General features: G+C 42.4%; 1 protein-coding gene and 1 long non-coding RNA gene across 17 annotated transcripts in view; one reads left to right on the forward strand and one right to left on the reverse strand.

Moving 5' to 3' along the window:
* cadpsa (Ca2+-dependent activator protein for secretion a) overlaps positions 1–18,641 on the forward strand; it is a 364,578-nt gene extending 345,937 nt beyond the window's left edge. For all 16 annotated transcript variants that reach the window (XM_039771426.1, XM_039771431.1, XM_039771437.1 and 13 more), the window contains 2 exons: positions 5,744–5,848; positions 17,436–18,641. In XM_039771426.1, coding sequence (XP_039627360.1) covers positions 5,744–5,848; positions 17,436–17,615 — 285 coding nt within the window. In that variant the 3' untranslated portion in view covers positions 17,616–18,641. The remainder of the gene's footprint in view (positions 1–5,743; positions 5,849–17,435) is intronic.
* The window catches only part of LOC120540581, a 105,619-nt gene that overhangs the window by 27,844 nt on the left and 50,546 nt on the right, over positions 1–27,229 (reverse strand). The window lies entirely within an intron of this gene.

A 27,229-nucleotide genomic window follows, 5' to 3' on the forward strand; every position in this document is an offset into this window, starting at 1 on the left:
TTCACGCTGCCATGCAGTGGTTTGCCATGTGTTCCCAGCTCATGTCAAACAAGGAAGCAAGTAAACTGTGACAGTGAAAATTTACATTTTTAATACCATCTTTCAACTTTACATAGAAATTAAAATATCACATTGGTACACTCAGCTTGAATCTACCACTTCATTCAAAATACATTTCTGAATTGTGCCCTTTCTTAATGTTGACCAAAAAGATTAAAGTATGCAAGCTTTCGAGGCAACTCAGGCCCCTTCTTCAGGCAAGTCGAAGAAGGGGCCCGAGTTGCCTCGAAAGCTTGCATACTGTAATCTTTTTAGTTAGCCAATAAAAGGTGTCATTTTGCTTGGCTTTTCTCTACATTCATAATGGCTAACACGGTACAACAACCTAGTACTACATTAATGTTGACCAAAATTTTCATTACATTTACACCACAGACTTTAACACACATTTAGAGACTAAATACAGAAGCTAATTTTTATCACCTTTGTAGCTACAAATAACTAAATTTAAAACAATTCCCTACCTGAATTTTCAACATTTAACATACAATCAATACTTAGATACATTTTTAAATGAATTATATTAATGCAAAAAGGAGGGGTTTTTAATAAAATTAAGTAGTAGTAATGAAAACATTTTTAATACTAACTAGTAAAAGCATCGTAAGTCAAGGGCTAGTAAAGGCTGCGGGTATCATTAGTCTGACATGTTGTGTGAAGAGGTGAGTCTTTAAAAGGTGCGTGTTTGAGTATCAGTAGACCAGAAGCAGTGTGGATGATCACAAGGCGCTTGATCCTCAATTTAGGACCAAGAATTGAAAAACATTTTTAGCACACCAGGGAACAGACAGGTAATCCAGTAAATTTGTTAAAGGCACAGGATCATCAGGTAGTGACCCAGCAGCACAAAGAGGTGAAAGGAAGCCTCATCCTCGTCTGAGCCATCACAAGGTCAGTTTTGGATGGAAGCGTCTTCACTTACATATTTATCCAATCGGTATCTCGGCTCTTCAGGAAGTAATATAAACAGTACATTTTGTAGTTTTAGAACAGTCGTTTGAAGTAATTTCTTAACCTTCAGTGCTTCCTGGCAATTTCTATTTTTTAAGTAAGTAAATTAAGCCTTATTTCACAATGGTTGTGGATATTCTGTGTGTAGCATGTTTATTTTGCATTAATATTTGAAAGTACAGTTGAAACTTTGAGATGTGAGAAAATCTGCCCTGGCACAGACCTGTGTGTGTTAGAGTGGCATAAATGGATAGGCTGAACTAGAAAACACAGGGAGTACAGTGAAGACTCACAAAGATGGTAATTCCTCTGAGGAGTTTAATTACTCATGTGTCTCAATGAAAGACCTGAACGTTTCATCCAAAGAATTTTCCAGTGTTGTCAAAAGTGTCACCATTTTATGTTTACTGTGGAGAAAGTGTTTTCATCTATGGCACAGTGGAGTGTTTGGAAGTACAAAATATTCAGTTTTCTTTTTTTTTAATCAGTTTGAACCCTAATTTTGTGAACAAAAGATTTATTCCCGAGCACTAAATGTTTCCCTCCTAACTGGGAATGATAAATTCTTATCTGATTGACATAATCTGTAGGTCCACATATTTCGGCTGCTTGTGACATTTTGTGTTCCTAGCTCTTCTAGATGGATAGATTTATGAATCTTCTGTTTAGGTGTTCAGTTTACAGATGTGCCAGGAATTGTGACTGTTCATTTTAGTATGCGGCACGTACAATAAGAAGCAGATTATTATTCTGCTCTTTACTCAGCTTTCTTTACAGATCAAGAAAAAATGAACCGTGGCGGCGCCACATAACCTTAGGTGTTTTTCACTTTGCCATATTAAAAGATGGTCCTTTTTTAATGCTATACTGATGGATGAGGTGGAAGTTCATGCCAGTTTTTTTACTTTCTTCTTTGCCAGTGCTTTTGCTACTGTACATGTGTTAGGTTTCAAACACTAGCAGGATTTATAAGCATCTGTTGGATACTGACTGAACCCTAGAGACTGACTGCTCGACAGGGGTGGCAGCCTGCAAAAACACAGCTGCAGGCATTTTTCACAGGCATCCAGCAAAGTTTAAATGTCCCCAAGCGGAAGCTTGCTTGGCACCTTTCAACATTATATAATTTATCACAAATCAATTATAATAGTCTTAGTATGTTTTCCATGGTCTGTACAATGTTACTCTGCATCACATCTTCTGTTTAATTTTGCTACAATATCTCTTACTGTGTTCATGTTTAATAAATGAGCTACAGCAGATTGCAACATTTTTGTCACATATATATACTTTTAACTAAATCAATAACAATAATTCAAAGTAAGTAAAACACTGAGGCCCACGCAACTGTTTTTATTAGCCCAATGGCTCAAATACAGGGTAGGGACATTTCCCAGCTGAACTGGGCACAAGGAAAGGCTCATCACTGGGTGGAACTCACACTCGGGCACACACCTGCCCGCTCAATTCAGAGCCACCAATCAGCTATCATTAGGATGTGACAGGAAACTGGAATTACTGGAGGGAACAGTCCTAGCCCTCCGCCCCCCAATGCACCATTCCCCCCTACAGTGACAGTGACCAGAACTTCAGAGCTGTCAGGCTAGTGTGCTGCCCAGAGTCGGATCAGTCCCGAATCAAATACTTGGTGTGATCACTCCCTAGTCCTACTACTACTTTATGTAAGATGTGATTACAAGATTAGTAGTAGTGGCCTCCTTGTATCTCCAAGCCAGACCCCGGTTAGCCTTACTGACTTGAGGTGGGTGTGTGTGAGTCTGCCCTTTGGTGGACTGGCATCCTGTCCAGGGCTGATTTCTGCAGATGCTGGGATAGCAAGAAGCAGATTCACCTACAACTACTTTGTAACTGGTATAAGCAAATGTAAAAAATGAATGAATTGGGCATATGCTTGATATCTATTACATTTTAGGTGCATATTTCATTGAAATGCTTAATTTTAGATTAACGTAAAGATATTTTACAATGTGGTCCTTGTTCAGGCCGACATATTGTAATATCAGATTATATTAGGCGATTAAAATAAAGAGTTTCAAACCTTTAAAAAGGTAAAACAATTGATTCCAGTTTGGCATTTTTAGCTTTAAAGGTACCTTTCTGTTTCTTTCCTGATCACATTGGTTACTAATGATTGTAGCTGCTCATACCAACTCAAGGGTGTGGCAGTGGTGATGTGGTTGAATGTTTAGAGGACGTGGACAATAAGCGGCACAATACTGTATAATGACACACATTCATTGATTTGTTTTTTGTTATATCCACAAGGGTAAGATAAAGCACCTTCAATGTGTCCCTTTTTAGGAGATGTACATTGCATGTAGAGTTCATTGTTCTTCAGGCCCTTTTGTTTTTGTTTGATAGTTTCCATGCCATGCCAGCGTAGACATCCTGGCTGGAATACTGCGTGTAGCCGGTGTCTCTGTGGAATTTGTACATTCTGTCCACATCTGCCTGAGTTTTAACCCAGAACTCCAGTTTTCCTCCCCCTCACAGATATAGTAGATGCATATTAGGCGGAATGACAATTCTAAAATAGCTCCGTGTGGGTGAGTGGGCACTGTGATGGACTGGCACTCCTCCAACACTTGAGTCCAGCCTCGCACCCAGTGCTGTTAGCCCTGAATTGAATTAGGCCGATTTGAAGATGTTATTCTGTGCTACTTACAGGTACATGATAACCATTCTGTGCCACCTTATGAGTTTGAAAGCCGTATTACGAGGGTCTATTGTTCAGACCAAAAGCAGTGCTTTCATGTTGGCATCATCAAACAGATGTTTTGTAGGTCTGCCTCTGTGACACTTTTCTCAAACGGCAATCAATCTACATACATCGATTTCCAGCGTAACACTCCTACGTGAGAATTGCGAATGAGGTAAAGCCAATCTGAAAATCTTATTCTGGGTAGGGTTTTCATTAGACTATGGGATCATTACTTGAAAATCACTTTGTTGTCGTGGCATATAAAACACAGTGCCACATCCACCAATTGATTTGGACATGCTGCTGTTGGGTTAATGGTAATACATTGACATGCTAAATAAAAATGTAAGCTACTCTCATCATCCAATGTATTAATTGACTAGGAATGGCACAAATTGTGTTTGGTATTGTAACAGGTTCCATTCAAAGCATGGCATGCATGTTTCAAGTGGGTGCACACTTTCTCAAACTCTTAATTCAGTTCGGGGCCACAGAGGAGCAGAGATGGTTCTCCAGGACAGCAAGCACCACTGGCTGTTAATGAGGGCAGCTTGTGTTTTTGCCAAAAGGAGCCCCACCTCAGCTCTCTGTTCTCATCTGCAGACCTTCATTTCTTTCTACTTACGTCTGTTTTCCTTGTGAATGTTGCTGTAAAAAATGTCAGAAAAGAAGTGGCAGATTCTTGTGGAGCTGAAGAGTTTTAGAAGTTCTCAGTAGGGACTACTGAATTTGAGTGCTGAAGGGTATTACAATGATAATAATATTTGTAGTTATAAAATATCAAGAAGCCTGGATTAAAGATCTAGACAAAGCCAAGTAATCATTTTTGAACACAAAAGGTACTTTGGACAGTTTACCTCTGACAGGGGGTTACCTGTGTAAGGAGTGGGCGTCCGGCCTGGAAGGAGGGAAAAATCAGAAACGTCAGAAAACCTTTTGAAGGCAGCTGATTCATGGCCTGAGGTGCAGAGTGCCCTCTGTGCGGTTGTGCTTCAGGTCAGTAATGCAGGATTGCCCTAATATGATCTGGTGAGGTTGTCCCCAAGGAGTTGTAGCATTGCTTGTGCTCCACACTCACTATTTTAAAGTGGCTGTGAATTGAAACCCAGAAGTGAAATTCAACAGGCAGTTTAAAATGGCCTCCTGCTGCCAGAACTAATTGAGATTAGACTTGGGAGGAAGAGGAAAGGTGGCCAGGTAGGTTTGGAAAAAGGGAAAAATAAGGAGAAAAGTGACTGAGTTGTGAGGAGACTGGAAACACAAGGGGCAAGCAGACAATTAATAATAAATAAAACATTTCTGATTCAAGTAGCTGTTCACCAAGTGCTTAGGGAATCCCTAGATGTGTTTTGCTGTGTTCTCCCCAGAGTCTGAACAAAACAGCACTTCAACTCCATACATCAGCCTGAGTCAGTCCGTCTACGTCAGGTTCAAGAAGTGGGGTTTCATGTTTCAGTGTAGTGTTTACAAACGCACTTTAGCACTGTAAAAGAAAGACATCGTAGTTCTTAGTACCACGTGGCCACAGCGCACAGGAGAAGACTCCTCACCTCACCTCTGAGGAGCTGCTGGCCTCTCTTCTCACTTCCACTTCAGGACCCCCTTAGGCTTTTGGTTTTTGAAATAAGCAGTCGTACTGTAAAGCCGCAGTCTTCATCAAATTAGAAAATGGCTCATTGTCATCTCACAAAAGACCTCTGCTGGGATGGATTTCCTTCATTATCTCTAATAACTGAGCATTACTTAACTGCATTCATAAGTCATGGATGTGAGTAAATGATGACATTTTCATTTCTTACATCAGTAACCCTTTATATTCTTTTCAACATACAACCTCCTAGTTTTGCATGTTTAGTCTGCATCAAGGTGCTGCCTTTCAGTCTCTGCACAGAAGTGCTCGTCATGACAAGTGTGCCTGCATGGTTTTCTTTTTCAGCCTTGCTGCAGTATGACAGTTATGACTTTTTTCTTTGTTTTTGTGCTGGAGAATGCTGTTTGTCTCTTTTTCAGCAATGGTATACCAGCTCAATGAATCTTATTGGCACATGGCTGACAGACCGAATGGACCTGCAACTTCACATTTATCAACTGAAAATTCTTATCAGGATTGTAAAGGTAACGTATGCAAAACTATTGTCTCTACAATGTAAAATAAGAGAAAATACAAGGTTTATACACGACCGCGCTCATTTCAGATGTTTTATTGTTTTATATTTACTTGGTATCCTGATGCTTCTTCTAGTTTAATTCCCGACTCACACATTGTCTCAAGTGAGTTTGCCCATTCTCTGTGTTCTTATATGCTTTTAGTGGGTACTTCACTTTGCTCCAGTAATTGATGTCACTTAACTGGAGTGATTTGAGAGGGGGTGCCTTACAGTGGAATTGGTGGTAGTAGCAGCACTGGAGCTCTGAAGGGGGGTCCTTTACTATGGAAGTAATTCTGGACAGAAATGCACTCCACATGGTGAAAATGATCCAGGGCTTTTTTTTTTTTTTTGAATACCCTATAGAACTACGTAAGTTAAGAAAATTAATGGATGGACTTGGCTTGTTTGAAAGGTTGCATTACGTCTAGGAGTCCAATTCCCCTTTAAATATTGAAGAGCTTAAAAAAAGGTTTCATGGTAGTGCAGTGGTTGGCTCTGCTGTCTCACAGACTTGCTGCCCTGGGTTTAAATCCCATAGCCAGTTGTCATCTATGTGGTGCTTACACATTCTCCTAGTGGGTGAAAGGGCCTCTTTCTTGTCTAAATGTTAGTTTAAGTGCCTGCGCTTCCAGGATAAACTCTGGCCCCGTGGCACTGAATTGAAGTTTGGAATATGTTGTTATGTGATGTCATTCATACATCTACACCCACATCATCAACACTTCTTATTCTTTTCTAGCAACTGTTATGTTTATCGTTAATGCTTGTTCTGACTCTGCTCTCAACTTTGGATCAAAACTTGGCCTTTGTGTCCAGGGTGTTATGTTCAGGGACAGTGCCATCAGTGTAGTGTATTACAGTGACACTCCATTTAAATATACTGCACTTGTGAAGTGCTGCCAGTCTGGTACCATTTGAACAGAGAGTGACTGCACCCTTAACATCCCATCAGTCCAAACACCTACCAAAAACAATCTTGACTTGACTGACTGAGCTGATCCAAGGAAGTTAACCTTCAGTGGAGACTCCTGCACTGTTGTTAGATGATGAATGTCTCTCCAAAGTTCAATAAGTAGTCCCTTTTATTTATATATATATATATATATTCTAATAAAAGGTCTTGGGTTGAGACATGATCTTCTTGGAAAGACACTTTGACGTCCCACCAGACTAGACTTTACAGCCTTTGAAAGCAAGACCTGTGAGATGGTCACTTTTGCACATCATGCCCTACTTACAAACAATTTAAAACAAGATCACGGACATCTGACCTCACAGTTGTTGGAATGCTTTTGGCAGACACACTTCATGTGCTCCCAGCTCTTAAAAATGTGATATGTTCTAGATGGCACCCCAACGACTAACCTAAGAAGAAAGGCCAGCTATGTGCAAATTCTGAAAATAAGGAAAGTAATAATCAGCCTGGACCAAACCTTGTAGGTCCAATCGGGGTCAGAAATAAAAGACTTCATAAAGACGTTCAAAAATGTTTGCGCGATACACATGCAGAGCAGGTTAGAGATTAGGAAAGCAGTGGAATTCGAAAGTATCAAAAAAAAAAAGAAATTAAAGATCGCATTAGCACAAACAAACGGTGAAATAACGGAACAGCAAAAAGAGATCAAATATATGGACATAAGTGATATGTCAGAAGTACGTAGAAATTGTAAGACTTTAAAGTTTAAATCGGAGACTTGTAGATCATCTACTTTGTGTTGCCATCAGGGAAAAGTCGTATTTCTTCCCAACGAAGAGGCGTATCCACGAGAATGAAAAGATTTGTTGTTTGGTGAAAGTGAAATCCACAAACACTACAGGCAAAAAATCAGAGTCTACAATAATCTTTTTGTGTTCACATCATTCAATGCACAAAATGTAGATTTACACCATAATGGACCATACACTATGAGAATCTGTGGTCCCGCATCAATTAAAGCTACGACAAGTTTAATTTCAAAGAAACCACAATTCAGTCAGGTGTATATTTATGATCACAGAGAATCCAAAGAGTATGTAACAATTCCCATAAAACTAACCGTCTCTTTAAACTGGATAACCAAAGCTGGAGGTGGGCGAGTAGAGCCCCCTAGTTTTATTAAAATCAAAAGACATTCCATACATGCAAGTCAAGTTTAACCAAACTGGTTTGAAACAAATCGATCCCCTCCCATGAGAAAGAGAGCTAGGTAGGCAGAGTAGCACTTTAATAATAGTTAGAATAGAAAAAGAGGGGAGAGAATCCATTTCCTCAATTTAAATGCTTATTCTAATATGTTATTTATCAGAGCCTGCCAGATTTTGAAAAAGTTTTGTGCAGATCCTCTTAAGTGAGAATTACATTTTTTTCAATTATTTTAGATGATATACAGTATAACATCAGTTAGTGCCTTGTAACCAAATAATGGCACATTGAATATTTACTCTCAAACTATGTTTTACATTGAAGTCCTTTAATGAGAAACACAGTTTTATCTAACACTGTCACTCGGTTATTATGGCTCCCATCTAAAGAATATACCAGGGTGCAGGTTTTGGTTGCCATCCATAGGACTAGCACATGTCGTTTAATTGACACGTTGATTGGCTCCGTTACCTCGCAGCTCCGCAGTACTTGGGCTCAATTTGTGCCTTCACAGCCAATGAGGGATCTTCTCCCTGCGTATCTTGCAGTATTCAGGCTTCCTTGCGGACGACAAAGTGCATTTTGGGTTATTTAGCAGCTCTTAATTGGCTTGGTATCAGTGTGTGTGTTTCTATCAAGTGTTTGAGGGACTAAACCATCCTTGGCATCTTTCAGCCTTATTCCTCATGCTGTCAGGATTGTCCTCCAGCTTTTTCAAATCCTGTAACATTAAAAGCTGCTTTATTAAAATGGATGGATTGATGTTAGCTGATTAGTTCATGGAAAGGGACGGCGGTGCAGGAAGAACAGTATGTACAGTATGCAAGTGTACCCAAAAATTGATGCCATCCCACAGATTTTGTTTCTGTTTTGCCCTCTGATTGTCAGCAACACTGTAGTTAGGATATTCAGAGAACTGATGAATAGGTGACTTATTTAGAGTATCTCTGCATTGTGCTACATTAGAAGTTCCTAGAAGTTTTATTTATATTATAGTTTATTTTCATTGAGGAAGAGAGGAGATTAAAACCTCTGAAACCCCCAACCTTGTTTCATTCTAATATCTTGTAAAACATTTTCTTTATTCAGTACGCACACTTCCTATTCCACCACCAATCTTCTTATTAGATACATCTGAATGAATAAAGTAAAAACTGTAGTAGACGAGCAAACACCTAACAACAGAATCACAGAGACTAGTGTGGATTAAAACTTTGAGAACTGGAGCCGGTTCCAGGTCGGGTGACAACTCTTAACTGAAATGCGCTGTAATTAAAGTAGGCCGTGGCTTACAAGATGGCCTGTGTCTCTGTGTCCTCACCGAAAAGACGAGCACTAGCAGTTCACTCATGGGCCTTCATCTATAGACCATCTACCAAAGAAATGAAGTGCACTCCGTGGGTCAGCCTTTGTCACCAATGTCTTCAGGGTTGGCCCGTGGCACTAATTTCACAGCAAAGTCCGTCATTTCTGAGATTGTAGAGAGTTATCCAGTGTAATGGGAGGTTTGATGAGACTGATAACCAGCAGCCTGTATTGATCTTCAGGGTTAGAGGTACACATTTTAATGATCGTTTTAATGCATTTTGTGCATTCAGCATTTTTCATAAAACTACACCTGTCAGAGGTGCTGCTATCAATGGTGCAAAGACCGCCACTGAACAAGGACTGTATTTTGGTCACCAGCATTTCAAACTGTGTTGAATGACATGTAGACTCAGACCACATGGAATTGCCACATTGGTTTAATTTGCCCATCTATCCATTTTCTGAACCACAAGGCAAAAGGTAACCATGAATGGGATACCAGTCCAGAATATGGCACAGCCCACCCATGAACTTAATACGCAAACCTTTGTCAGATGATGAAAACTCACTGACAGGGACAGAATGTGCAAAATCCACACAGGCAGTCCATGGACTGGGATTTGAACCCAGGACCGCTGAGCTGAAGGTAACAACGCTAATCAATGGTGTATTTGTCTATTTTTCCCATGAAAAGAGTGCTCCCACACCTCAAGTGTCATTTACAATCCACTGAAAATACATCCTTTCTTTCGCTCCTCTGAAAGCGAGCGTGTTTCTGCCAGCTGTCAGTAAAGGATGTGTCCCAGAGATCATTTACAGGATGCAAATCCAAATTATTCTTGGAATTAATTGAAGCAGTTCTGCATACAATAGATCTATTAGTTCGACTGTAAGGGGTCACAGAGGTGACATAACATGCCCTGAAAGCAGAAGTTCGTACTTAGATATGCAATAAATATTTCAGTGTGAATGCATGGTGGTGCTTTGAAGAGCAAAATTCAGAAGCACAAGCTGCATAGTCCTTTTTTGTTCATTCTGTCAAAGATATACAGTATCTAATTGTATGGATTGTGTTTTATTACAGCACATAATTTACATTGTGACTTCAAGATGTGCTTCTGGTTAGCGGTAACTGCCTTTGCAAAATCTACAATGCTCTGTCTGACATTATTGCTTCAGTAGTCTCCTCAATTCAAGTAGCAATAATGAAATTAATATTAAAAAAGTAATTTATTCACACAACAATAATTGAATTATTGTCTACGCCTCTACCACCTTTGTCATAACACTCTCATAAACTGACTCTAAACCCAAAGAAGACTCAAGAAGGCTCTGACCAGCATGGAGTGTTAGAAAGGTTATTCGACTTACAGGGCTGCGTTAAAGCCACGGCAACATCAACACGGATCAGTCACGACACAAGCACTCGTTATTCTGAGTTGTGTTAACGAGTCTTTCAGCACAAATGCAGAGTCCGGCTCAGTCAGGAGACCCACAATAAAAACTGACGGAAATGAGCGGAGGTTCAGAGTAGGTGAGGTTACTGGGAGCAGCGATTCCACTGTCAGCATTGGTGAGGGTCTCAGATGTCGCAGAGTGGTATCACTTTCTGTAACTTTAAGATAATATTGTAGTTGTGTCTGTCTAGGAGACTGATCTGCTTATTTCTAGAAATCTCACAAAAGCCAGGAACCTGCTCAACATTTCTCTTGGCAAAACCTGAGAAATACTTTCCCATAGATTTATGAGCAAAAGACTGAAGACAAATGGAAGTAATGCAAAAAAATGTAAGCACTCATCATAATAATAAAGTAAATAAAACTTTTTTTGTATATAAAGGAGTAGTATTTCATTAGCAGGCTATTTTATGTGAGTGCAAAGCTTATTAAGTAACCACGATAATGTGCTAAATCTAATTCCACTTCACTACTGTCTACATGAGCCCAGAGTATAAAAACATGGGAATGTTAAACAGGACAGCGAGAACACAAAGTACAAAAAATGGTACAAATGACATAAGGAAAATTAATGGAAGGAATTATTAAGGATAAGATTGAGCAACACATGACAAGGACAGGAGTTATTCTGAACAGTCAGCATGGGTTCAGAAGGGGGAGGTCGTGTTTTACTAACATGTTGGAATTCTATGAGGAGGCAACAAAAGGATACGATCAAAGTGGAGCTTATGATATTATTTATCTGGACTTTCAGAAAGCATTTGATAAGGTGCCACATGAGAGGTTGGGCATCAAGTTAAAAGAAGTGGGAATTCAGGGTGATGTTTTTAGATGGGTGCAGAATTGGCTCAGACACAGGAAGCAGAGGGTGATGGTGCGAGGAACCTCATCAGAACTGGCCGATGTTATGAGTGGTGTTCCACAGGGGTCAGTGCTAGGGCCGCTGCTATTTTTAATATATATAAATGATTTAGATAGGAATATAAGTAACAAGCTGGTTAAGTTTGCAGATGATACCAAGATAGGTGGATTAGCAGATAATTTGGAATCCGTTATATCATTACAGAAGGACTTGGATAGCATACAGGCTTGGGCAGATTTGTGTCAGATGAAATTTAATGTCAGTAAATGTAAAGTATTACACATAGGAAGTAAAAATATTAGGTTTGAATACACAATGGGCGGTCGAAAAATCGAGAGTACACCTTATGAGAAGGATTTAGGAGTCATAGTGGACTCCAAGCTATCAACTTCCAGACAGTGTTCAGAAGCCATTAAGAAGGCTAACAGAATGTTAGGTTATATAGCACGATCTGTGGAGTACAAGTCCAAGGAGGTTATGCTCAACCTTTATAATGCACTGGTGAGGCCTCATCTTGAGTACTGTGTGCAGTTTTGGTCTCCAGGCTACAAAAGGACATAGCAGCACTAGAAAAGGTCCAGAGAAGAGCGACTAGGCTGATTCCAGGTCTACAGGGGTTGAATTATGAGGAAAGATTAAAAGAGCTGGGCCTTTACAGTTTAAGCAAAAGAAGATTAAGAGGTGACATGATTGAAGTGTTTAAAATTATGAAGGGAATTAGTACAGTGGATCGAGACTTGTATTTTAAAATGAGCTCATCAAGAACACGGGGACACAGTTGGAAACTTGTTAAGGGTAAATTTCGCACAAACATTAGGAAGTTTTTCTTTACACAAAGAACGATAGACACTTGGAATAAGTTACCAAGTAGTGTGGTAGACAGTAAGACGTTAGGGACTTTCAAAACTCGACTTGATGTTTTCTTGGAGGAAGCAAGTGGACAGGACTGGCGAGCTTTGTTGGGCTGAATGGCCTGTTCTCGTCTAGATTGTTCTAATTCTAATTCTAATTCTAATTCTAATGCCACCCAAGGATCTACCTGTACAGGAACAGTCCCTGATTGCCACATTGGGAGGCTGGTCTATTTACCCAAAACATCATACACTTGTTCTTCGCTCGCCTGCCACCATAGCAGTCCTTTTTCCATCAGCTGATCCCTGGCCCAGTGCTAACCTTCCAGAGGCTCTTTGTCTTAATAGGGTTTACAAGTCCACAAAGGGACCAAAATCAGCGTTGGGAAGTGAACTTTGAAAGGATGAGTTCTGTTGTACCACCTCAGAGCCACAGCAAAGACAACATTTAAATTTCAACACAAATAATCATTTTGTACTTCACTTGTTTTAAATGATTATTCAGTGAGCGCTCCGTGTCAGTGCTGTAATGTGAAAACCCCATTAAAAAGCAGCTGTCCGCTGAGGTGCCCTTGGCACTCGGGCTGTTATCTTCTCCGGGTGCTGTCAGACATTTACAGGGCAGAAGGTTACAGAGGACCAGAATTTAAACCTCCTGTGTTACACAGGTTGAGAGCTTGTGAGGCTTTCAAGTGCCAGGGTGTGCTTGCATTTTCGTAACTTTCAGATTATTTTGTTTTGGTAGGTCTAACTAAGAGTGTTTCCCCTTTCTGCTAGAAATCTTTGGGTTCAAAGAACTTTGTTGACATTTATATTCATTTTTTGTAGCATAGCCCACCTTTCAGGGGGTTGCCTTGAATCACTGCCAATGTTCTTATTCCCAGTCCATTTACCACCATTATTGGGTTATCTGATGGCCTGACTCCTGTCCCACATTGCCTACCATTGGTTGCAGTAGCAAATGCTTCATCGTAGGTCCTGTGGTTTTAAAAATGAGTTCTTTGATTTGATTTGTTTGTTAAACAGCATGTGCTTGTGCCATGACAGCATCCTGCCTTCTTCGTGGAGACATGGCGTGGGTGAAAAAGAGGAGACCCCTGACCTTTTACAAATCCACTTACAGTTTTTATTACTAGGATGCAGAAGTCCTTATGAAATTAATGTAAAATAATAGTGATTTAACCAGGAAAATTTCTTTTTTGTTTAGGGGTTATACAGTTTTGTTTTCCCTCTCCTCCCTATTCCTGATAGTTTAAATAGCTAGATGTGCTTATGAATGTAATGGTTGTATGGTTATGAACGTTTATCCTAATGTTTTGTCTTTGTAAATGTGTATGTACTGTCAGCTTTTCCTCAGACAGGTGCCAAGTATTAAAATAAAGTGAATTTAGTGGAATGCTTGAGGCTGTTTTACGAGACAGCTTTGCCAAAACTAATCTGTATTAAAAAAATGAGAAATAATAGCAGTGCATTTTATATAGAGGACTACACAAACCACCAAATTCAAAATCAATATATGAATTCAGTCCAACACAGAACTAAAGAAAAGGAAAAGGACGCTGCAGCCTGACTTGAATACAGCAGAAACAGAAACTGTGAGGGCAGCCCATAGTCCTCATGTCAAAGAAAAACAAAGACCTTGATAGGAGGGAGGGACTGGTACTGGGCATTCTTACTGGGTATACAAGCGGGCAGGCCAAGTTCTCTGGCTCTGTTTTTCTGTGGGTTATTTGGCTTCTTTGTGTTTCAAATAAAGGGCTGCCTCATGGATCCCGTGGTCACTGGTGGAGGCCCAGGCCGTCACTGTCGGTGTGGAACGTTCATGTGTCTACATGCTCTTCTCTCAGTTCTCAGTAACTAATTCTGGACTGGCCGGTTGTGAGCGTGTCCTGTGATGGACCACCATCCCATCCACGTCAGGTTATTAGCTCACTCCTGATGTTATAAGAATTAGCCTTGGCTCCCCACAACCATTTTTCAATAAACTGCTGGATGGGATTCCATTAATAAAGTGAATGACTTCAGCTTCTATATTTCAGTTTTTGGCTCTTTAAAAAGTCTTTTGATAATTATACCAGCATCCTGCTTTCTGGACCTTATGAAGGAACCAATAGCTGAGGACATTTTGGCTTTTCCCAAATATATTCCACTCTTACTAACAGATCTAAGGCGTGATGTTTGATTTTCTGGGAGGTTCCTTTTTTTCTCTTTAATCCTAATATGAAGTTCACAGAATATGAGTTTTGTATTCACCCATCCATAGTAACCCAATACCCTCATACCCTGCTTACTTTAGTTTAGGTTGCACATGTGTGATGTCACCTTGAAATGCATTTCCACCAGCGTGAGCAGGGTCAGGTATAACGGGACGTGCACAGCAGCAGGTCTCTGAGCCTCACAGCTGCCTTGTACCCCAACAGCCCTCTCAATGTCTTCCCATTGTGTTTTGTTCTTTCCTGTCTTATCTCAGAGACGTGTAGAATAGTAACTTTAAATTGTCCCGGCATGACTCCGTGTGTGTGAGTGTGAATCTGTCCTAATGTGGACTGGCTTTCTGTCCTGGGTAGGTTCCTATCTTGCATTTCATAATACCTGTGACAAGGATGGGTTAAGAAATGAATACAAGGTTTATACAATACATGTGTGTTACACACCCCAAAGTACGAAGGATGTGTACATAATATAGTTACACTTTTAAATAGAATTGTTTGAGGGCAAAGGCCAAATCCAAATCCCTCTTTTTTTTTTTTTTTAAAGCCCAGTATAGATATACAGTATATAGGATACATGACAATGATAGTACACATCAGTGTCACTTCACTGTATTATTGTCAACGCACATAACACTACAAACATTCAATGAACAAGACACATAGAGAAACCCCATTAAGAGCCGCGACACACTTGACGCTCAGAATGCTTAAGCGCACACATCAAGGCTGCCATGCGTTCCCAGCTCTCTTTTGTCATGTCCTCTGAGCCACCAGAAATAAATGTCACATGTGTGAGAGATGCAGTTCTAGCAAAAATTTGGGTGACGTGTGTACAAGTTTTTGATTACTAGCAACATCTCCATAGTGACAAACATGCCCATCAGAACCGCTGCCATCAAATTGCCCGCTCTTTGGAAGTGGATGTGGAAACTTGTAAGGCGAAATGGAAGGAAATCCAAGACAGATGTGTCAGTGCGAAGAGGAAAACGCCCGAGAAAAGAAGTGTGGATTCAGCCATTGCAAGGCAACACGGTGTGACAGCAAGCTTCAACAAGAGCAAAGTGTGGGCTTCAATATTTGATGAATGGTCCGATGCAGTGAAGCAAATCATCAATCTTAAATGCTGACATACAAAAGTATTTTGTCTTCATTTCTTTCATGGGCAATACAAGCGTCGCATATTCCTCATCCTAATGATGCGATACAGTTATGTGGCTCACCTACCATCGTCTGTGTCGCTGTTGCCTTCTACACTTTCGTAACAGCATCTCACACATCAAGTATGCGTGTAAGTCCAGTTAATACACTGCTTGTGTAGCAGCAGCATCAGGTCTGTCCTGCTCCTAAGATGTATAACAGCAGTTTCTTAAAGTCTTAAAACAGATTAGCGAGTTCCTATCAGTTCCTCTCTCCAGGAGGTGAACACACTGTCTTCAGAAGCAACACTCCCACTGCTATCCTGAAGGACCACTTTATGTATACTCTCTTTAAACGTAGCCAATAAGGAATGACTTCCTGTCTATTTATTACTCCATGTTTGGATTTTACTTTTATTTGTCCCCAAGGGGAAATTAAAATTTTACAAAAGCTTTCTAAAATAAATGAATAAAAAACAAAAAAATCAAAGAACAAACAACATCTCAAAACCTTCCCCCCCAAAAAATTAGAGGTCAGATCTGCTTGGATGACCTGCTCAGTTTCTAGCGGAGGTTTATATTTAAAGTCGTTAACACTTGGATAGAGCGGGTCAGCTTATAGTGTCCATGAATGGATCAGGCCTCACTGACACACGCGATTCCTTGTTTGAAGTCTCCAACATTCAGAATGATTCATCATTAGGCTATCGGTACAGACTGAATCATTTCTGTTGCTGAGTTTGCCAGGATGTTGCCCCTTACTCTCCTGGGCAGTGACTTGGACAAACTCAGTCAGCGTTTCAATGTCTGGATCTCTCATTTTAGTTTTAATTGTACTGTCCTCAATTTTTGTTCACCATTGTCCCATAAATCACCAGTCCCCCTTTCTGCTGTTTCTACTCGGCTGGATGAAACCCATCTAGCACTAATATTGCATCTGAAAGCTGATTCTCCACAGTACCCAAACTTGTCATAAGTCACTTTGAGATCTAACAACTTGTGTGAAAGCAATCAAACATTTGTCACTTTATGAAAGTATGTTGGGGGGCAAAACCTTTTAAGGAAACAAACCCACCATACACATAACATTATGCAGAGCATCATGGCTATAAGATTTACACATTACACAACAGGGCACAAACAAGATAGGCGAGTTCTATCCACCCCTACATCCATTATGGAACTGGATTACACCAGTTCAGAGTCCAGAACCCACCACAGCAGAGTTAAGTGCAAGGCAGGAGTCCAACTGTAGATGGGGTGGCAGTCCATTACAGGGCACATACTGTACCCAGTCACTCGTGTTGGTCCAATTTAAAGTTGTGTAGTAACAGGTAAGCAGCTGGTTAGGTTCACGCTTGTTTGTTGTAAGTTGGTTCAGCGTGAGTGTGAGTGGCAGTGGGCTCTGCCATGGACTGGTACACCACCCTGGGCTTTTTCCTAACAAACTCCACACAGATACTGGCTGGGGTGGAATTGAAACCCAGGACAGCAGCACTAATGACTGCACACCCGTGCCTGTCAGCAATTTGTAAAAGGTTTTAAAAAAAAAACAAAAACTAAATGAAATATACTCACTTCTTTTCTTTTTCTTGTCCTTTAGAAAAAATACAGGGATTTCCGGCTACAGGGAGTTCTCGACTCGACCTTAAACAGCAAGATGTATGACACCGTTCGTAACAGACTGACACTGGAGGAGGCCACGGCCTCTGTGAGCGAAGGAGGTGGCCTCCAAGGAATAACAATGAAGGACAGTGACGAAGAAGACGAGGAGGACGACTAGATCACAAGTCCTGACGCCCCACCTTTGACTTAGTATGGTTACCAATGCATGTACCAACTCTGTTGTTCAGTTAGCCACTTTAGCAAATTTCTGTCAGCTCTAAAAATGCCCATGATGGTAATGTAAGAAGAAAAAAAAACAAGAAAAATGACATTTTAGCTGTGTGATGACAAAGTTAGCACCAAACTCTGACTCATTGATTTCGAACTTCATTTCTGTATGTTTCCAAGCAATATGGAGTACCATTTGTTTGACGATGTTCAGTGAGATATTAGGAATACTGCTAGGTGTGTCCCTGTTAAATGCAAACCTATATGGAGCTTCAAACACATTCTGTACATATTTTGATGGATCTTTGTTGTGAAGACGAGTGACTAGGCTCTTATTTGTTACATTCATTTCTTACGTGGATGCCATTCAACAAAAATACTAAGAAGGCCCTTTGACAATAAAAGAGAACACATTTTCAGTTTTTATTTTTTTTAATAGCTTGTTCATTTTTAGATTGAGTATTCCGGTTGGCCTGACTCCGTTTTTTTCACCCAGACCACCAAAAGCCAAGACTTTTCTTTAAATGGGTTGGTATTTTAGAAACGAAATGTCCTTGTTGCTTCATTCTGTCCGAGACGAGTGGAGCTGCTTTCCTTTTTACACGACGCTTTTCAGTCACCCCGAGTTAAGATCACCGTAACAAGAAACAGAAGAAGAAGAAATAATAAAAAAAGACTCCTTCCTCAATGTCGTTTTAACCATTCCAGGAAAAAAAAACCCAATGTGTTTATAATCTTTGTGTTCCAATTGCATAAAATGTCAGGTATTCTTTTTGTTTCCCTGTTGTTTTGTATATATGACGCTGTACATTGCATTTGGAGCATTAGCTGCATGTCCTTGGGCTTAGACCTTCTCCTGAAGCTTTGATTTCTGTGTCATGTAGCTGGTGAATTCATCTCGCTTTTGCCTTACAAAAGCCTACAGTTGTAATATGCAAGGACTGTGGCCTCTCAATAAAATAACTGTACAAATATACCACAATTGTCCTGGATCATTGTAACAAAGCGCATACTGAAATGTGAGGCCAACTCTCCTTCCCAGTTCAGATCGATCTTAGTCTTCTTACTTGCTGTAATTGTAACAAACGGATAAACGGGGACTTGACAGATCTACGCTGTGTGAGCAGACGACGAGTGTAGTTAACGCAATGCAACAAAGGGTTTATTGTGCCCTCAGTGTCACATGGACAGAGTGTGTGCCATACCCAGTATGTCTGTGGTCACACTAGTGACGTTTCTACTTTGGTCAGTCAGGTTCACTTGTGACATTTGTTTAGGTGACTGTTAACTTGTTTCAGTTCATATATGGTTTCACAAAGTCGATGCTGAAATTCATTTTGCAGGCGATTCTGTAATTGTAAAATGCACAACTCAACAAAAGCTTTTTCAGGGGTTTAAAGGAGTTTTTTTGAGGGGTAGAAATCGAGGAATGTTCCTCCCTAAAGCCTTGTTGTCACTCCTGTTTACCTGCAACTGCCCGATGAGAAGTGCAGCACGATACCGTCGTGCACATCGTTGTGTCTTCTCCAGAGCTTGGGGCTCAAAACAGTAGAAAGAACAAACGTGGGGAGCCCATTCAGGCCATCAAGCTCATTTGTTTAGCATATGGCTATAAGGCAGTGAGTGCTTCTTAACCTTTTCTGAGCCACGGACCCCGTTAAGGATCTGATGAAAGCTATGGACCCCCTTTCCCCAGAAATATTCACATAAACTCAACTTTACATGCAATGAATATAATGGACCATTTGGCATAAAAACAAGACATCAATATTTTTGTCTCAGCCATTACTGCATACAACAGGACTAAGTCACCTGAAATAAAAATATGAATTCCGAGTGTTACTTTAACATCCATGGAGGGCAGGAAGACGTGGGCCCTGCCACACTTGTCAAAAGAAATTGAACAATTAGGAAGAGAGGAAGTTTGATAAACGTGAAGACCACCATTTAGACCATCAGGCTTGTTGGGAAAGCTGACAGTTCCGTCGCCCTGATGTCACATCAAGCAGATCCTTCAGTGTGCTCAAGGTTTACAGGACAGAAAGTAACGCTTTTTATAGGCACGGAAGGTCCAACGACTGGGTGACGCCCCTGCCTTATTTTGCTCAGGCTGTGCCAGCGGAGTGGTGGCTCTGAGGCGAGGGATCTGCACTGGTAATCGGAAGGTTGCCAGTTTGAACCCCGTAAATGCCACTTCATTGGGATCTGTCCTGAGTATGACGTTAATCTGAACCCAGCCCTGCATGAGGGCCGAAAAACCTGGGGGCTGCTGGCAGAATTGGCACTCCAGCCACCATAAAAAAAACCTCCCACTGGTTCCACTCCATCTGAACTGGTGTGGTGCCGAGGTGTCACCCGTCACATGGCTGCACTCGGGTCTTAATCTGGGATCCTGAGGTGGTTTGTCGTGTGGCGTCACCTGCTCCTTACCTCTCTGTGGCCCCCACGCGCTGCTCTTTATATCTCAGTGGGACTCCCAGACGGGCGATGCCAGGACTTGGTGCTGTCTCTGCCATAGGAGCACTGAGTAGCCCCGTCTCTTGTGCCCACCCCGTCCCAGCACTGCTCCAAAGGCACTTTTGTTTTTGTTGCTTGGTTTGTTTTTTCTTTTTCTTTACAGGATTGAGTAGAAGCAGCGCACTGAAAAGTGAAGCTGCTAAAAGTCGCTACATACAGCGCAGGATCTGGCGGGCATGTTTACACCTCGCGGGCACGTGGCGCCGTCTTCAAGGTGTCACAGCTAAACACTTCGGGTTTTTTTTCTTCTCTTTTGTTCTCTGCTGGTGAAGGTGACTGGCACAACATAAACATGGCATGTGTTAAAAAAAAAAAAAATCCTAAGTGGGCTAAAACAAAGTTACTAAAGGATGGCCTTGTGTGCCTGGGCAGTTAGCTGATGTTTCATTTCATATAGCGCCTTACCAGCAGGCAGCCCCACAAGCTTTCTGTCTTTGAATCGTTTACTTTTTATCAGTTCAACTTCCAAACTTGACTCAGCGTGCTGTGGAGTCTGAGCTTAGACTGGCAACGCTGGGCATAACGCAGGGATACATGAAGAATCAGGGTGGCCGGACCGGACCACAACGACAGGATAACCAGAGCCTGGGCTATCAAGGGACTCTCATAGATGGTGGGCGACATGTGCTCAGTGAATCTAAGCAGACTGGCGCTCAAACTGGCATGTGATGGAGCACAGACATCAAAGTGGTGCCAGTGTTACATCATAGAACAAAGCCACCATTTTGTTCATATGGACAGCGGACCACTTATGCCAGCCTTCGGGCATTTTCCAAAAAGCAAACTTTACACTACAAGCAGACCTGAAGTCTTTTAACCTGTCGTGCCAGCTGCGGTCTTTGGCACCTTGGCACACACAGATACCTGAGCAGCTCCAGGTGGACGATGGGCTCCAGATTAGCACTTTAGATTAAACGCGGCTCGTCGTCGGTGTTTGTTTATGGGCAGAAGGAGATTGGAGGCAAAAAGTTCAATGCTAACAATCCTCAAGGAGATTCTCCTCCTGATTAAAAAATATTTAAAGATCAAGCAAGAAATGAAATCAGTCAGATGGGCGCGAGCAGGCGGAGATCAAAGGCTTATGGTTAATGCAAGACGCAAATTAAAAGACGGTGAAGAAGATGACCCCGGACATTGGGCAGGAGGGGCCGAGGGCACACGTGTGAAAGGGTCACGATATGGCACGTCTTCATTCTGTGGTGAGCAGATAACCTTGACACTATATAGCGCCTTTCTAAGGCCCCTGGGCCCTCCTGAGATTTTGACATTTGCAGTTTCACATGGTGAGTCTAGAGATGAGTTTGAGTTTTGCCATTGTATATACAGAAGTATATAGCGCCTTTCAACAGTGAATACAAGTGGCTGTACACTGTAAGCTCAATTCGGATAGCAGTGAAAGTGAAGTGAAGTGAAAGGTTTACAGTTGCAAAGTGCTTCAAGGTACAGGATGATCCTTCAAATCGTGTAAAGCCTCTTTCAGCTGTGAATACAACGAGTCGTTCAAACGTGCAAACATACAGTAGAGGGCAACTACTTTGACATATTCAGAGGTGAGGTACGTGAAGCACAAAGTGAGCGCCTTTAGATTATTTATAGCACCTTTCAGTAGTCAATAGATGGTGCTATGCAAGTACAATCCAGTTTAAAGATAACACAACTACCACAGGATGAGGGACAAAAGAGGTGACGCGTGTAGTGGCACAGAGCAGGGAAACAGATCCCCTTACAACTGTCATAAAGCCACGCCCCTCCCGGTCACAATAATCATAAAGCCACGCCCACTCTTGATTATCATAAAATCACACTCATTTACAACTGTCACAAAGCCACGCCCCTCCCAGTCACAATAATCAAAGCCACACCTACTCTTGATTATCATAAAATCACACCCATTCACAACTGCCAAGCTGTGCCCATTTTTGATCATCTGGCCACAGCAGTCATAATGCTGCCCTTTTAACAGTCATCATTCAAATCATACCCAGCCACGCCCACTATCCATTCTCATACAATCACACCCAGTCACCCTAAGCCCCACCCCTTCAGCCCTGACCATAAAGATGCCCCTAGAGTGTACAATGCAGGCAAATCCCCCCAAGGCTGCTCTAAGTTTGGTTACCCCCTTCTAAATTAGCATTCATTATAATCATTAAGTCCCACTGCAGGAGCCACAAATCCACAGTGATCATAAAGTGACCATGGTGACCTGTTTTTTCTGGGCCTGTGGAGGGCATCCTCCATTGTCTTCTTCTAAAGATGCGATTCCCTGTGACTGTGGGGGTGACAGTGGCCTGCAGTGCAGTGGTGTCCCCTCTCAGCTTGTTATCATCTTATCAGGGAGGCTTGGATGAACTTCAGTCTTCTTTGGCCCTCTCATTGTAGCAGACACTTGCACACAATGTATGGATGAGCTCCTCATCTTCATCTCAACTCCAGTTGGTTACCCCCATAACAGAAATGAGGCCCACCTCTCAAAGCTTCAGCTGTAATAGTCCAGGTGTGGGTGGCCACTTATACTCACTTTAGGGCTTTCATAGTTCAGGGCACCCTGTGAAGAAAGACCACTAAGCCTGTGGATCTTCCTTGGTGATTCCAAAACAACTCTTAAGGCACGCAGGGTGGGTCAAGGCTGGTCACTGAACTGGTTTGGCATCCAATGCCTCTGGGGTGGGCTACAGCCCCAAGTGACCCGAATTTGGACGAAGCAGCTTTGAAAATATTATAAAATGGCAGGTCAAAAACATATGCAAGGCTCTATATAGAGGACCAACCGATAGCCAGACAGATAATAAAATGTACTATGGGATCGATAGATATGAAAGGCACTATATAATAGATAGAGAGACCAATAATAAGAGACACCATATGATTGATTGATTGACTGGCAGACTCCTGATCAGACCTCACCACGGTGCTGCTGTGGATGTTCTCCTGGACTTTGGGTTCAAGTCCAGCCCCAATCCGGGTATTCCGGGTTTTCCTCCCACATTCACCTCAGGCTGACTGGTCAGTCACTCTAGATGGGCCGGTGGGCGTTTTTCTGTGCCCCTTCTAGTGTTGGTTCACTAAACTTGGACCAAGCAGGATTACTATCTTTTTATTATATAGTGCCTTTCCTATCTCTGGACAAACACAAAATGTGACTGCTGATGACAGGGTGGGCATTTCATGGGGTCAGTACTGTGCGTTCCGTGAAGTTGATCCTCGCATGCTTGACTGATATTTATACACCATTTTCCATAAATTACCTGTCAGCCAATTCCAGCATGTGCCCGCTCTCTCCGTGTTTTCCCCTCCACGTCTCTGGTCTCAGTGGCCCAGGATTGAGTTGATTGGATTGGTATTTTGGACCCAGTGGAGGCCATTGCATTATTTTCAAATCTCCAGCTTGTTCTCTGTTAGCAAAATCATTCTTTGCCATTAGGGCAGTGCCTTCTTCGGATCACTGTCATGAAGCCTCAACCTGTCTAATCCCCTTCCAGATGGCAATCCATGGCTGCGATCCCTCTGATTTGGAAGCAGAAAGATGAAAGATAATGTCGACGTCACAGCAAGGTGGACGACCCTGACCTGCACACATCTCGGTGCTGAGCATCTTCGGCAGCTGTTCAAAATCTTTGTCTTATCATTTGAGCCCGCGGCTTTTATCCGATTTGAGGAGGTTCTGGCCCGCACAAATTAAAATACAATTCCGCTCAGCTCACAGGTTTTAGAAATATTTTCCTCGTCCAAAATCTGCTGTCTAATCCTTTTTATTCCCGTTTCTCTGACAGTGGATTATGCAACGGCTAGGAGTTTTGAACAGTTCGTTTTGTACGAGACTTGCCGCCCCCAGCCGGTGCCCACTTCTTCATCCTACCATTACCGAGGACGTTGACATTTGACTTTTGGGTTGGGGCTGTCGCTTTCTTTAGAGTGCAATGACATTCGTTGGTGGGTTTATCTGCATATTTTTTACTAATGTGTCTGCTTTCTTTCCATTCATTTTCTGGGGCAGCAGGTGACTCATCCCTGGATGAGACCCCATTTTGACTACCCTACTTGGGAACCAAATGAACAGGAAGTGTCTCGTTCATAGGTAATAATTCAGTACAATAAATGAGAATCGTGCGCTTTATTCTGGGCTAGTGAGTCAGAGCTCACAAATCAAACAAATGAGAATCATGGGCCTCATTCTCAGGTAATGATTCAGCCAACAGTTCCAATGAACTTGCTCCTCCACTTTGGGAAAAGATTCATTTTCGCAAACCCCACGATGAGAGTCGTGCAGCTCATTTTCAGGTAAGGATTCTGTCTGTGAATCAAATGAATTGTGCCCCTTGTTCTCGGGTAATGAATGTGAATCATTGCTCCCTGATAACGATTCAGCATGCACATCAAATAAACAAGAACCATGCACCTCGTTCTCAGGTAATGATTCCGCACTCATGAAATAAATGACCGAGAATTTTGTGCCTCGTTCTCAGGTAGACATAAATGTGAATCGTGCGCCTTGTTATCAGCTGACTATTTACTACTTGCAAGTTCAATGAACAATAATCGGGCGTCCTCGTTCTCGGGTAATGATTCAGTCTACAATTCAAATCAAGATGCACCTCCTTCTTGAGTAATGATGATTTATTCTCCAAATCAAATTAATTAAGAGTTGTGTACTCACAAATCATATGAGGAACAATCATGTGACTCGTTTGGTATGACAGAACTAAAATGAACAAAAATCCTGCACCCCCTCTCCTTTTTCAGGTAACGACTTGTGCACTCGAGTCACTTTCCTTTCGCCCACTCGCTCTTTCCTGTCTTTGGTCTTGCCAGGGTGGTCTTCCTGAAGTCTGATCCACTCCGTCTGTCTTCTCCTGGACGTCTCTCTGATTGTGTGCAAGGTGAGGAATGTCGTCCACAACGTCCGTGTCGTCGAGTCAGGCCGTCCTTGGTGGCTTCTTCATCAGACAGTCAATGCCAACAAGGATGATGATGATGGCTGAGATCACACAGCCCTGTCTGGCCTGGCACCCACCTTGACACGAAACTATTCGCTCTGCTGTCCGGTCGCGACGCACACAGCACTGGTTGTCCACACGCACGTCTTCAAGGGGGATTATCCCAAATAAATAAATAATTAAAAGTGTTATCAACCATAATAAATTTGTGCGGATGCTTTTAGGACAGGACAGATTGCTGGTGCACTCAGAGAAAAACTCGTACACAAAGGAGGACATGCAAAGTCCAGACAGCAGTGTGAGAGCGGCACGGAGGGGCTGCGTGGGGTCACAGGTCCACTAGTTTGGTCTCCCTGCTCCTGCTTGGACCTTCACGCCCCAAAGACATGTGTTGAGTTACGTGGACACTCTGAACTTTCCTCGTCCACCGTGGGACGGCTTTGGGATAAAATGGTGCCGCCGCGTCATCAGGGTGCATCCAGTCCATGAGTCTTCAATTCAGTGTACTTCAATATTAAGGTACAAGGACGCCATTCACTCCTCCACTGATCTTCCATATCTGCATATCTACTTTATTACTGCAAAGAGCCGTCCACTCCATCCATCCTTCTACTTTCCACACCCACTTCCCCAGTTCATCCGTGCAAATTAAATGACAAGAAACTCTCCATCCATCCATCCAATTTTCATATCCACTTATCCAGTCCATTACTGCGAGTCAAACGACAATCCACCGACCCACCATCACGGGGCCGCGGTGTTACCTCAGACGGGGCCCAAGATTAACCGGAGTGTCGAGCCGAAGGGCCCACTGCTCTGATCTTTCAGAAGGCAGCCGAGCTCAGACCGAAGTGTCCGACTGCAAGGTTTACGGTCAGAATATCGTTTATTATTTTTTTTTTCCTCCTCCGACTTCCCTCATTTCTGAATAATGGAGCCCTGGTAGCACTCGGCCCAATCTGACACCTCATGCATAGACATCTTACGTTTAATATCTGCACAAATCCATCGTGAATGGGACAATGGGAAGAGCGCGGCTGCATCCCGGCAGATTAATGAAAGACGAGATTTACTCCTGCACGATCTGAGCTGCTTTGGGTTTTAAGCCTCAATCAGGTTAGGAAATGGAAAACAGAAACTGAGCCCAAACAGCAGAGTCGCCAATTGACCGTCACAGCATGGCCGGGCCGGGCCAGCCTAACACGGCTCCGTCATGCAGCGCGAGGCCCACGCGGCGCGCCGATCGAAAGCAGCAGGTCACATCATCCAGAGGGGCTCATCATCCCGGTGCCGGTGTTGTCTGTTTCAGAGTGGGAAATCACATTTCATTTATTAGCCAGGCATATTTGTGATTTCCTTTGAATACCCGAGCTCGTTCTTCATTGTTCAAATATAAATTTCCAATTACTTCTCAAAGCTTCCCCTGCTGACGCTCCCCCTCGTCATACGTGTGGTTTACAGGACTCCGCGGTGGGGCTTAAACTGCAGAGACACAAGCAAAAATATTCAGCTTGGCTGGTGTCACTTGTGACAGACCAGTGAAGATCGGGGGGCCTGAGACGAGCGCACGCGGACCACCTCACGCCTTCCATGGAGCGGCCATCTCTGTAGAAGAAGCGGAGAACGGCACGTGGACAGAGTGCTGAGGCGTCTTTTAGCTTTATAATTAAAGCGTGTGAACAGTCAGGGTGGTCATAGAGACCCCGCAGTGCCCAACATGCCCAGATTTTCCACATTAATGAATGCAGTGGACCAGCACATCGGATACAAACTCCCTTACAAAACCTAAGCACCTCTTGCCAAGTTCTGCCATTTTTGATCCGATTCAGAAAGTTTTTTTACGCATCAGTCTACACTCCATATCCCAGAATGACAAAGTGACAACATGTGACCAGACGGTTTACACATTTATCAAAAATCAAAACCTGAAACCCCTCCCTCAAAGAAGTATTCAGACCCCTCATTCAGTACTTTATTGAAGCCCATTTAGCAGCAATTCCAGCTTCTTGATGGTCTCTACAAGCTTGGCAGACTTAGACTTGGTAAGTTCTTCCTGGCAGAGCCTCTCAAGGTCCATTAGACAGGATGGGGAAGTGTCTGAGAACTGCCC

This window comes from Polypterus senegalus, chromosome 12 (assembly GCF_016835505.1).
Source record: "Polypterus senegalus isolate Bchr_013 chromosome 12, ASM1683550v1, whole genome shotgun sequence".
Lineage (NCBI taxonomy): Eukaryota > Metazoa > Chordata > Cladistia > Polypteriformes > Polypteridae > Polypterus > Polypterus senegalus.